We start from the raw sequence: 12,406 nt of genomic DNA, 5'->3' as shown, positions 1-12,406 counted from the left end.
GTAAAATCTATATAAACTCTGCTATGTGGAGAAGGAAATAGCAACCCACTCCAGTATTCTTGCCTGGGAAAGTCCATGGACAGAGGAGTCTGGCGGGCTGAAGTCCATGGGATTACATGACGGAGCATGTGTGCACGAGGCGGGAGGGAGATGGGTTGGTAGCAATAAAGTGGTAGAACTGAAAAAAAAAAAAAAAAAACCTCTCCTATGGGCTGTCAGTGGTAGTTTAGAGTATAAAATGGCTCTTGAGACTCAGGGATGAACATTACTATCCTTCTCCAAATGCACCAGGTCCTTTAGACTCAGTCTCAAGGGAAAAAAGGCCTTCAGGCATCTGAAAGTTATCAGGCTCCTGGAGGTGGATGCCAATTGTCCAGAATTCTAATTTTCTCATGAAAGTTTGAATTTTATCATTAGCAACAAATTCAGTTTTCGTTGAAGTGACAGGTTCAACTTTATTCATGCACGATAAAGTATTTGTCACTCCCAAAGTTAAGAATGAAGATAGTTTATTGGCCTTTCTTCCAAGTGAAAATGATAGTCTGTGAAAGAAGTGGCCGGTTCAGCTCGGAACGTGCTTCTCCTCTGGACAGTCATGGACTTCAGCACCCACGGAAGTACTTTGTGTGGGTTCCCCATTTTATCAGATAGGATATGAAAATGACACGTACTCAAAGATGGATATGTAATAAAATTAACAACTTGGCTTCTTTTTTAAGGCTGTGCTTAAGTGAAACAGTGATTTTTGCTGAAAAGTGGTGGCAGCGAAGAATCAGATTTCTGCTCATAATTTGCCACTCTCTTGAGCAGTGGCACCCCCACTGTGGGTTTTGCACCATCAGTGCAAATGTTCACACAGTAAAAGAGAAGAAAAAGGCAGATGTTTTCGTATTGTTATGAAAATAGTTTTGATCTCTTAGAGCCCCAGGGGTTCACATCCCTAAACCAGCCCCTCAGTGAAGAAGTTCTGAGTTCTGATTCACAAGCAGATACTCGCAGGAGACCCAGATTTCCGATCCTCTGTCATGTTCCTGGCCCCAGGATCGCCTGAAGGACCTGAACAGCCAGGCGGACAGCCTGATGACCAGCAGCGCCTTCGACACCTCTCAAGTAAAGGACAAGCGGGACACCATCAACGGCCGTTTCCAGAAGATCAAGAGCATGGCTGCCTCACGGCGAGCCAGGCTGAATGAGTCCCACCGCCTGCACCAATTCTTCCGGGACATGGACGATGAGGAGTCCTGGATCAAGTACGTGCTCCCACTCGGCGTCCCCAGAACCTTAGGAACCCTGGGGTTCATTCTCTCCTGGACCCTCGTGGCAAGGCGGAAATGGGTCAGATTCTGGGTCCAGCTCGTGCCAGCCTTGCCACACACCTGTGGTGGGATGTCTCTGCTTCCCCTCCTGGTGTCTGGTGATGGTGACCAGCACAGACTCCACAGGGTAGTGTGTGTGATGGCACCCAGGGCTTGTCTAGACCCCGCCCTGAGGTGACTGGTAATGTTAGTGAGTTCCACCTGGGGAAGATGGTCTGTTTCCCTGGGGAAGACTGCTGCTTGGGGGAAGGGAAATTTGCTGTGGTTTGTTTTTATCATCCTGCCCCCAGAATTCTAGTGTACCTTTTCCAGTGATACAGCATGTAAACAGACCATTTTTAAGGACAGATTGTGATTGTTGATTGTCAGTTGCTTTGTCATGTCCAACTCTTTGTGACCTCCATGGACTGCAGCATGCCAGGCTTCCCTGTCCTTCACCATCTCCTGGAGTTTGCTCAAACTCATGGCCATTGAGTCGGTGATGGCTTCCAACCATCTCCTCCTCTGCCACCCGATTCTCTTTTTGCCGAGATCCTCTCAATTCCTCATTTCCTTAAAAAGCTATTTATGGGACTTCCCTGGTGGTCCAGCAGTTAAGACTTGGCTCTTCCACTGCAGAGCGTACAGTTTTCATCCCTGGTCCAGGATCAAAGATCCCACATGCATCCCACACGCCACACAATGAGGCCAAAATTTTTTTAAAAAGACTTGTTTAAAAAAAGCTGTTTATAGTAGCATCTTTACACGGTACCACCTGTGGCAGGTGTATGTTTGACAAGGTGGGATTGATAGGGCGTCCGCAGTGGCTCCTCCTGTTCTCCCATGCAACCTTTGCAGAGCTGCGCACAGTGGGTGCTCCTCGAGACGTACATGGACTCTGTGCATTGGGAAGCAGAGGCTTTGTTCCTTAGAAGACTGGCACAGACTTTTCTGAAGGGGTGGGTAGGCACAGGAAGGAGATTGTGGGGTCCTTGAACGTCACAGCTCTGTGACCACGCATCTCCAGTTGAAGACATGAAGGCTGACTGCCTATCTATGTTGTCCAGGGAGAAGAAGCTGCTGGTGAGTTCGGAGGACTACGGCCGCGACCTGACGGGCGTCCAGAACCTAAGGAAGAAGCACAAACGGCTGGAGGCAGAGCTGGCTGCCCACGAGCCGGCCATTCAGGTGAGGGGACCCCTCCTGGCTGAACGGGCCTGGACAAGCTCGTCTCACTGAGGTCTCTGCAGTGTTTACAGCCCCTCATCCCAGAGAGCAGTGGGGAAAGTCTGAATTGGATTTTGAGGCCCTTTCTTGGAAGCATGTAGAAGCAGGCGGTGATCACTGTTGAGTCTAATTGCTCTTGCCCGTCAGGGTGTCCTGGACACTGGAAAGAAGCTGTCCGATGACAACACCATCGGGAAGGAGGAGATTCAGCAGCGCCTGGCACAGTTTGTGGAGCACTGGAAGGAGCTGAAGCAGCTGGCGGCCGCCCGGTGAGTGGGGTGGGGGCGCAGCGGGTGGGGCTTGCTCAGGGCTCTGGGCCCTCTAGCCCCTTGGGACCTCTTCCTGGGGGTGCACGTGCCACAGTCACCTTGCTTCAGAACCATCTCTGACAGCTCCAGGCTAAGATGGTCCCATTACGTGTGGTCCCAAGCTGGACCCTGTATGTGGTTCCAGAACTTCATGTTTCATCAGCACTAGCTGCTTCATGTTAGGAGGAGGAGGGCTTGAATGAACCATTTACAATCCACACTCAGCACTCATGTTTTTAAGCATCCAAGTTAGAGGAGCTTATGGCTAATTTTTTTTTTTTAACTATTCCCTGTGATTAGGGGCCAGCGACTAGAAGAATCCTTGGAATATCAGCAGTTTGTAGCCAACGTGGAGGAGGAGGAAGCCTGGATCAATGAGAAGATGACCCTGGTGGCCAGTGAAGATTACGGAGACACTCTTGCTGCCATCCAGGTCAGAGACGGGGCTGCTGCCTGCTGACCACCCTTCCCTTGCCAGCTTGCTCAGTGGCCATGTTCGTATCGGGAGAGCATTCAGGGCTGGCAGGCAAGGTCACCTTGGCAACTTTCAAGTCCGTAGGAGCCCATGTCAGAGATGCTTGCCTTTCTGTAGACAGAATTGGGGTGACTCTATTAGCCTCGATTCATGGGGTTCTTTGAACCCTGTTGTCAGCCCAGCAGTATCACTGGTATCATCACCACAGGTTAACAGGACCTCATTAGCATCCTGTGACTGCCTTAACAAATACCACAAGCTAGGTGGCTTTAAAAACTACAGAAGCTTGTTTTGTCTTAGTTTGGGGAGCCAGAGGTCTGGGATCAAGGTGTCGACAGGGCATTGCTGTTCCACTTTGTTGCTTCTTCCAGCTCTGGTAGCTTGGCTTGTAGCAGCGGAGCCCCACCTCTGTCCTGCTCTCCCAAGGCTTCTGTGTTTTCCACGGCATTCTCTCTGGGTGTGTCCATGTCTGGATTCCCCTCTTCTCATACATGTGGGACACCAGTCATACTGGATTAGGGTCACCCTGACACCCACGTCCTAACTCAGTCACATCTGCAGAGACCTCGTTACCAAAATTCCTAGGTGCTGGGTTAGGACTCAGTATCTCCGGGGCAGACATTTCAACCCATAACATACCTCCCCAGTATATTGGTTAGCTATTGCTGTGTAACAACACTAAAGAGAACAGTTTCTTTCCCATGAATCTGAAATTGATGGGCATTTTCTCAGCTGCTCTCACTGGGACCACTCACACAGCTGCACTGAGGCAGGGGGTCACTGGACTGAGAAGTCCATGGTGACGTCATTCACGTGGCTCTGACTGGGACGTCTCAGTGCCCTCCACGTGGCCTCTCAGTGTCCAAGATTAGATCAGCTTCTCTAGGCAGCATTAATGGAAGCCAAGGCAAGGCTGCAGGGGCTTTAAGGCCTGGCCTGTGGGACAGAGCAGCCCGGCTTTCCTCTTCAAAAGAAGGAGTGGCACTTTGTAGTTGAGTGTTCCTACATACATGCCCCCAGTTGTGGAAGCAGAGTGTGCATTCCCGATTGTCAGAGCAGCCCCTGAGCCACGCTCCTGCCAGCGGGAATCGTCCCAGATGGTCGGGGGTGCAGGCAGTGTCCTCTGCATTGCTGAGTTCCCTGAAAGCCAACACAAGGGGCACTGTTTCCAGTGCTTCAGCTGTGGGGAGGAAAAGACGAGACTTTGAAGGTCCCCGGGAGACATGCTTGGGTTAAATCTTAGGGCAGGCATCACTGTTCAGTTGGCGCTTCTCTCAAGGTTCCTCCACGTCCATTCTGTGGTCTCCAGGGAACAAAAGGCCTGTGCTGGGTGACTGGCAAGAGCTTCACCTCCTCAGAAAGGCCTTCCCTAGCCCACCCACCTCTAGTTACGCTTTACACTTTTATGATTTCCAGTTTATTCTGTATCCGTTGTCGTCTTTGCCCTAGCTGGACTGGGGTCCCTGTGAGGGCACCCCCAGTCCTGCTCCTCTGTAGTCCTGCCCACCACCTATGCCAGGCTCTCAGGAGTTGGCTTGACTGCTTCCACTGCAGGGCTTACTGAAGAAACACGAAGCCTTCGAGACGGACTTCACTGTCCACAAGGACCGGGTGAATGACGTCTGCACTAATGGACAGGACCTGGTTAAGAAGGTGAGCCTGGCCCACGGGTACAAGCCTCTTTTCCCAATAGCAGCTCCATCCCTGTATTCATATCCCTCCTTCTTTTTGTGTTAATATTTATTTATTTGGCTTCGTTGGGTTTCGGTGGTGGCATGCAGGCTCTAAGTTGCAGCATATGGGATCTAATCCCCTGACCAGGGGGTCCCCTGCATTGGGAGCTTGGAGTCTTAGCCACTGGACCACCAGGGAAATCCCCCCCTCTTCTTGAAGTCAGCAAGTAAAGCTACTCTACAGCACTTAAATTTTTCTGCCTTAATTAGGCAAAGCAGCAGCCCTGCTGGTCCTTCTGGGACACAGGCGTTGCCATGGGGCTGTCCTCTAGTTTCTTCTCCAGGAATTCAGCTCTTTATAGAGGTGGTAGAGTACACAAGTGGTCACCCCTAAAGCCCCCACCAGAGATGACCCCAGCTGACACCTCCGTGTCTGACCCACCCACCCCCAGACTCTCTCCTCGTGCAGAGCCACCCACGAAGTTAAATGGCACCTGTTGGATTGGTGTACATCAAGGGTAAAACCCGGCTGCTCTCTAGGACGTTATACAAACGTTGTATCTGTTAAAACACAAGGTTGATTGCATTCAAACAGCCTTTAAGGGAGAAAGTGAAAAATAAGGGAGACATCTTGGTATTTTCTCAGGATCAGTGAAGTGAGGTCACGCCCAGGTTGAAATCCAGACTAAACACAGTGCCCTCGTCTGTCATGAGCTCCACAAGACAGATGATTTCTATCAACTCTGATTTCCTGCCACAAACACGTAATGAGTGAATAAGATTCCTCATCATAGAATTTGCCCTGGTGATCAGACTAGAGGTTTGCTTCTGGTGTTTGCTCCACAGGTGGTAACGACATAGTTAAAATCCACATTTGCTGAGGAGCTTTACTTCTCGCCCTCATGGGCAAATAACCTGATGGAGGCTAATTTCAGATACAGACCAGTGTCCACAAAGACGAGGCACGTATAGGACTCGCCACACTCGTGTGCCCCACACCAGCATTCTCTGTCCTTTCAACCTGTGAGATGACGCTTTCCAGTGTTCTTCAGTTTCCTGGCAAAGAGCCTGGTGCCCTGTTCCCAACAACAGTCTTCATATGCTCCCTGAGTTTCTTTTTAAATCTTATGCTGACTTAACAGTTTGTGTTTTCACATACAGTTTTAACCAAGACTGAATCAAAGTGATTGGAGCTTAATACTTTTTAATATCCACAGTGTGAAAACATTGTTCTGAGACATTGTTTTTTATGGCATACACATAGTAGCCATTAAGTCATAATTATTTTGGCTTCTTCTCATTTTTTGCTATCAAAAATAACACAAGTGAGTACCTCTTTGTGACCGAACATTTTATCACATTCCACATTATTACTCGCAGGAGTGGTGTTGCCAGTGCTCATCTCTGTAAGACTCTTGCTCTGTGTTGTTCTCAGAAAAGCCTCTGCGCATCCTCGGGGTTGGGGGCAGAGGGGGCGTGGCCCGTCTCAGCAGCTGCAAGCCTGCCGGGCGGGGTGCGGGGTGCAGATCAGGTAACCACGGCAGGGGCAGGGCTGACGGCAGCTGCCTTCTCTGTGTCCTAGAACAATCACCACGAAGAGAACATCTCGTCAAAGATGAAGGGCTTGAACGGGAAAGTGTCAGACTTGGAGAAGGCTGCCTCCCAGAGGAAGGCAAAGCTCGACGAGAACTCTGCCTTCCTCCAGTTCAACTGGAAGGCCGACGTGGTGGAGTCTTGGATCGGTACGCATGGCCTCGGCGCCACCCAAGTCTCATTCTCTCCTGGGCAGACGGTTTTCTTCTATGGAGAAGAAACCAATGGGATGTGGGCATACCAGAGACCCTCTCCACTGGGCAGACCACTAACAGCAGGAAACAGGGTCCTGAGGCAGAGAGCCGGGCCTCAGTGATGCCCCAGGCCAGTGCGGGAGCTAACAAAACCAAGGTCCTGGGCGTTACATCACAAGGGCCACACCAGCAGGACCAGCCTGCGTCAGCACTGTCCCCTGAGCTACACGGGTCCAGAGTGTGTGGTCCAGGCCCCCAGCAAGGGGACCTGCACTGATTTCAGGACCCACATGACCCTGGTAGTTGCTGTAGCATAAGTAGCAACTGAACCACATCCGGCACAGGCTGGAGGAGGGACCTCTTCATCAGGGGCATAGAGGAGGGGCCTGGATGCAGGTGCGTCTAGAGACTGCTCTCAGTAGTACTGGGATTTAAATGTAAGCAAGGTGATAGGTGCCTCGGTGTGCTTGTCTTTTGGTTTGTTGTTGTTTTTCATTTATTTCTTAAATTGAGATGGGGTGGTTGATTACTCTTGCTTGGTTTTCCAGGTGAAAAGGAGAACAGCTTGAAGACAGATGACTATGGTCGAGATCTGTCTTCTGTCCAAACTCTCCTCACCAAACAGGTCAGTCACAGCTGTTTGACTGATGATTGGATTTTACTCACATAGTATTCCCTGGTGGGTGAATGATGGTCAGCATGTTTCTTTGACTGTGTTATGTTAGGCCCTGGGCATGATTGGTGAAAGAGAGACAGGCCTGGTCCTCAGGACGCTCTCAGATGAGGCCTCTGAGCTGCAGCCTATTGGGTGCTAATAGGGCTGAGCACTGCAGGGTGCGGGCCTCACCCAAGAGGTGTCTGCCTCGGTTTCCAGCAGGCAAGGGTTGATGGGAGCATCTCCCCAGAGGAGACGGCATCTAAGCTAGATTACAGAGGGTGAATTGGAAGTGGTCAAGGGAGAGCCAGGTGGGCATTCTTGGCAGAGTTAGTGGGGCGAGTCCGCCTTGTGCATCAGCCCCACACTGCAAGCGGGGATGAGGAGGAGCTGCCACAGGACCTGTGGTCTGAGGAGATGCAGAAAAGTGGCCAGGTATGACCCAGTGTCAGGAAGTTGGGGACTTGAGGCTGCCATCCCAGCTGGGGCACTGGACAGAGCTCAGTCTCATCTCTCTCATTTCTATGCGGTCCCTGTACCTGCCTTCTCGCCCCTCCTTCCAGGAAACCTTCGATGCTGGCCTGCAAGCCTTCCAGCAGGAGGGCATCGCCAACATCACTGCCCTCAAAGATCAGCTGCTGGCCGCCAAGCACATTCAGTCCAAGGCCATCGAGGCCCGCCACGCCGCCCTCATGAAGAGGTGGAGCCAGCTCCTGGCCAACTCGGCCACCCGGAAGAAAAAGCTGCTGGAGGCACAGAGTCACTTCCGCAAGGTAAGCATGACCCCAGCCAGCTCTGCACATGTGGACGGCAAACTCACTCTCCTCGGGGGCGTGGGATCAAGATAAACCAGCCCTTGTCTTCTGAGGCTGCTGCTCTGGAAGCACCTGGGACGCTGAGCTTGCACGTCCCAGAAAGGGGAGCACAGGAGAAAGATAGAGGGACCCGCAGCAGTGGGAGAAGGGAGGCAGAGCGCAAGCGAGCAAGCCCGATCCCCTGGGAACGAACCCCACCTTTCTGGGCCCCATACCGCCGCCTGCCCATTTGCCCACCGAGGATGGCCCCTGTGGCCCTGTACGGCGCCCGCAACTGTGCTCACTTGGTCACCTCTGCCTTCAGGTGGAGGATCTCTTCCTGACCTTTGCCAAAAAGGCTTCAGCTTTCAATAGCTGGTTTGAAAACGCAGAGGAGGACTTAACAGACCCCGTGCGTTGCAACTCCCTGGAAGAGATCAAGGCCTTGAGAGAGGCCCACGACGCCTTCCGCTCCTCGCTGAGCTCGGCCCAGGCTGACTTCAACCAGCTGGCCGAGCTGGACCGCCAGATCAAGAGCTTCCGCGTGGCCTCCAACCCCTACACCTGGTTCACCATGGAGGCCCTGGAGGAGACCTGGAGGAACCTACAGAAGATCATCAAGGTGCTTCGCCTCAGGAGGGCTGGCCCTGGCAGGGAAGCCCTTCCTTGGTGAAGAGTGAGGAGTCAGGGACAGAGGGCAATTTCCCTTATCACAAGTCACTGTGTGTGGGTCCCCTCGCCCCACCCCGAGTCTGAAGTCTTGGGGGATGTGAGCTGCCAAATGCCTCCCAGACGCCTTCTATGCCCTCTATGGGCTGAGATTAATAGTTGGTCCTCTTTGGCCCCCCAAGGGCATAGATCTTGTGTCCAACTTCAGAAAACTACTTCCTGTTCCTATCAGATGCTAAAACAGGCTGGCAATTGTGGAGCCTGGGGCCTGTCTGTGAAGGGGCGGGGTGACATGCCTCTGCCTCCTTGTTGTTCAGTCGCTCAGTCGTGTCCGACTCTTTGCGACCCCATGGACTGCAGCACACCTGGCCTCCCTGTCCTTCACCGTCTCCTGGAGTTTGCTCAAACTCCTGTCCATTGAGTTGATGATGCCGTCCAACCATCTCATCCTCTGCCTGCCTCCTTGGTCCTCAGGAAAGGGAGCTGGAACTGCAGAAGGAGCAGCGGCGGCAGGAGGAGAACGACAAGCTGCGTCAGGAGTTTGCACAGCATGCCAACGCCTTCCACCAGTGGATCCAGGAGACCAGGTGAGGCCCCGCCACCGGGAGCGCAATCTTAGGGTCCGGGTGCCCAGGCCCGGGGTCAGGAGCTCAGCCTGGTCTGGCTGGAGCCGGAGGGGTGGGCAGAGTGAGGAGCGTTCTCCAGGAAACTTTCCATGAGACGAGTCGCTGGTCCTGGATGGGGGGACTGAGTGTGGCTGACCCACACGGTGTCGGTGACAGAGGTAGAGTTGAGTCGATGCGGTACTGATGATCTCGGTTTTGTCTCTCTCTCGTGTCTGCCTCTGCCCCTCGCGATCGCTGCTGTCCGGACACCGCCCTGTCTTGTGGCTGCTTGGATCCCGCCTCCACAGAACGTATCTCCTCGATGGGTTAATATTGACTTCCTATTTCTGCGGGCTCGTGGTGTGGTGGTGTCTCATGTGCTTTTCCCTCTGCCCTTCGTCCCGTCGTGGCCTGGCTTGCAGAGGATCCCAGGATGGGTCTTCCCGTCCCGGGCAGGCTGCACGTTCCCCTGCCCTGCCCCCCCCCCCGCACCCCCACCCCCCACCCCTGATGGCCTGCAGCCCGGGAAGGGGAGCCACTCCCACATTCCTGTTCAGGTTCCAAGGGTTCCCTTAGGGAGAGAGACCAGGCCAGAGGCCAGGGCTGGGAGCGTCCCCATGCTCGTTCAGCTGTGGGGATTACCCTGGACTTCTTTTCTGCCCCATGTGTCTGATGGGACTGTATTTAGTCCCGCAGAGGTCAGGGGCACGAGACAGGACGACAGTGCTGAGGGGGCCTTGGGCTGGCATGCTAAGTCCTCCTGCGCACTGACCCGAGGGCTGAGGCTCTCTCTCACCTTCACAGGAAGTGTGAGGGCCCAGGGTTTCTGAGTGATAGCGGAGAGGGCTTGGGAGGAGCTCTGAGAGGCGTAGGGCCATCCTGCCTGGTCCTGGGGGGCCTCCTCTCCAGGCCGGGGCCTCTGCCCGGATCAGGCACATTTGCATTCTGTCCCAGGACCACAGTGGCCTAGACTAGCACTCCCGAGGCCCAGCAGGCAGGTCCATCAGGCGTTCTAGGAGGCAGCGGGACAAGGTACCCACTGATGAGCACCAGCTGAAGGCAGAGTGGGGGGATTTAGGGACCAGGTTCAGCGGGAGCTCATATGCCGCCCTGGTGTCCGCGCTCCCCGCCCAGTGCCCTTGGCTGTGTCTGCTGGTTTTGGTCTTTGTGTCCACGGGGTGCCATGTTCCCCTTACCATGTGGCTCCTCCCAGCCCTGCCCCGTCTCGCTCGGTCCCCTCGTGACCCGTGCCCCTTCAAGGCCGCTTGCCCTCCCAGGCCGACCGTCAGCTCGGGTCCCTGCCGGGGCACCAAGTGGCCCTGCCCATGCACTGCCAGCTTGGGCCTCGTGGTGTGTGTCTGTCTCGGTATGCTCTTGCCTCCCTTCCTCTGGTGTATTCATTTGGTTTCTTTTCTTTGAATAGCATAGCGTATCGTCGGGTCATTCGTGTCTATCAGTATGAAGTTGGGGATGATCTGTCTGGAAGGTTTTTCTCCTCTTATTTCTCTTCTTACCTCACTGTGGTTTTACCAATGCACTCTTGACTTCCCCAGACGGCTCTGCTTTCTGACTAACCCACCGCCCGCGGCCGCATGGGCAGGAGGGATCTGTCCTCCTCCCACTGCCCCAGCACCCAGCCTCCTGCCCCCAGGGCCCAGGGGTGTGCTGTCCCGGGGCACATGGCGTGACTGAGTCCGACCCGCTGGGGCAGGAGGACGCCTGGTGCCTTGCCTTGCTAGAGCACTGTGAACTTGGGGCGCTAGCAGAGCTAACGCTGGCTCGCTGGGCGTTAAAAGGGTAGGTGGGGGCAAATGTGGGTACAGGGGAGGCCGGGCGAGACCCCATGAAGGACACGCGCACAGTGTGACTTGTCCCTGCACGTAACCTCGTCTGTCTTTGTTCACTGGTGGCCTCTGTGACCCCACACTGTGTTATGTCGGGATAGAGGCTCCCCAGAGGCCCCTCGCTCTCCAGAACTTGGCCCCGGAAGGAGCCTCTGGTCCTGTGTCTCTAGATAACAGAATCTGAACCTGGGGTTTAGTCACAGCCACCCCTTCTCCAGGCAGAATGAGAACAGTTTTCAAAACTCCAATCTGGCCATGATCTCTTTGGCATCCTAGTTTCCATGTCGAGGGGCCCTCTGACTGCATCCCCATTACGGTCACTTCCCCTGGAGTGTGGGTGCCCTCCTTGGGGACCTGAGGAGACCCCAAGGACCCCTGGGTGGCTGTTGGCTCACCGGCCTCCCCTCCGCCCTAAGGTCCCCCATCTGTCAGGTGGCGGGCAGCCAGGTGCCCTCCTCCCCTGTGGCTGCAGCCCCCTCTGTCCCAGGGGAACCTGAAGTGGGCTCCTGAGAGGTACCCTGCGAGGGCCCGGCTTGGCTCAGGCCCCACGTCACAGCCTGGCCGGGCCTGAGGAGCCAGCAGCGTGAGAGCGTCCCGGCCAGGGAGCAGAGAGCAGGCGGGGGGGGGCTCGGCCCGCCTTACCTGTGGGCCTCATGGGGTGATGCCACCTCGGGTCGCAGCCTCTGGGCCCTGAAACTGGAGCAGCAGTACCTGCCCTCCCTGGCTCCCAGGGCTGCTGAGAAAAGATAGCCAACAGCAGATAGGTCTTGTTCCCTCAGTAGAAGGAATTCGAGACTGCAGGTCCTTTAATCTGAGGAACTTCGTGCTCACGATCAGGCCTCTTGCCTCACTGCGTGTCTGTGTTTAGGTCCTGCATGGTGGAAGAATCCGGGACCCTCGAATCGCAGCTTGAAGCTACCAAAGTAAGCCCCCCTTCTGCCCACCCCTGCCAGCAGGCCTCCTTGGCTGCAGGTCAGGGACGAGGTGGGCTGCTTGGGTACCCCCGTTCTCCCTTGCCTTAAAGCAGCCTAGGACTGCCGTCACTTTAGAGGCTGCTGCCGGGAGCCCTGCTTG

The 12,406-nt window shown here is 54.5% G+C and overlaps 1 protein-coding gene across 6 annotated transcripts in view; it reads left to right on the top strand.

The window, feature by feature from the left end:
• SPTAN1 (spectrin alpha, non-erythrocytic 1) overlaps positions 1-12,406 on the top strand; it is a 59,469-nt gene that overhangs the window by 45,234 nt on the left and 1,829 nt on the right. For 5 of the 6 annotated variants that reach the window (XM_061154496.1, XM_061154495.1, XM_061154494.1 and 2 more), the window contains 12 exons: positions 1,042-1,250; positions 2,363-2,483; positions 2,670-2,791; positions 3,131-3,263; positions 4,860-4,958; positions 6,561-6,720; positions 7,314-7,390; positions 7,984-8,193; positions 8,540-8,836; positions 9,358-9,470; positions 9,797-9,814; positions 12,201-12,255. In XM_061154496.1, the coding sequence (XP_061010479.1) occupies positions 1,042-1,250; positions 2,363-2,483; positions 2,670-2,791; positions 3,131-3,263; positions 4,860-4,958; positions 6,561-6,720; positions 7,314-7,390; positions 7,984-8,193; positions 8,540-8,836; positions 9,358-9,470; positions 9,797-9,814; positions 12,201-12,255 (1,614 nt within the window). The remainder of the gene's footprint in view (positions 1-1,041; positions 1,251-2,362; positions 2,484-2,669; positions 2,792-3,130; positions 3,264-4,859; positions 4,959-6,560; positions 6,721-7,313; positions 7,391-7,983; positions 8,194-8,539; positions 8,837-9,357; positions 9,471-9,796; positions 9,815-12,200; positions 12,256-12,406) is intronic. The other variant, XM_061154493.1, reaches the window with a different exon arrangement.

Source organism: Dama dama, chromosome 11, assembly GCF_033118175.1.
Source record: "Dama dama isolate Ldn47 chromosome 11, ASM3311817v1, whole genome shotgun sequence".
Classification (NCBI taxonomy): domain Eukaryota; kingdom Metazoa; phylum Chordata; class Mammalia; order Artiodactyla; family Cervidae; genus Dama; species Dama dama.
This window is presented reverse-complemented; position numbering and strand designations above follow the sequence as displayed.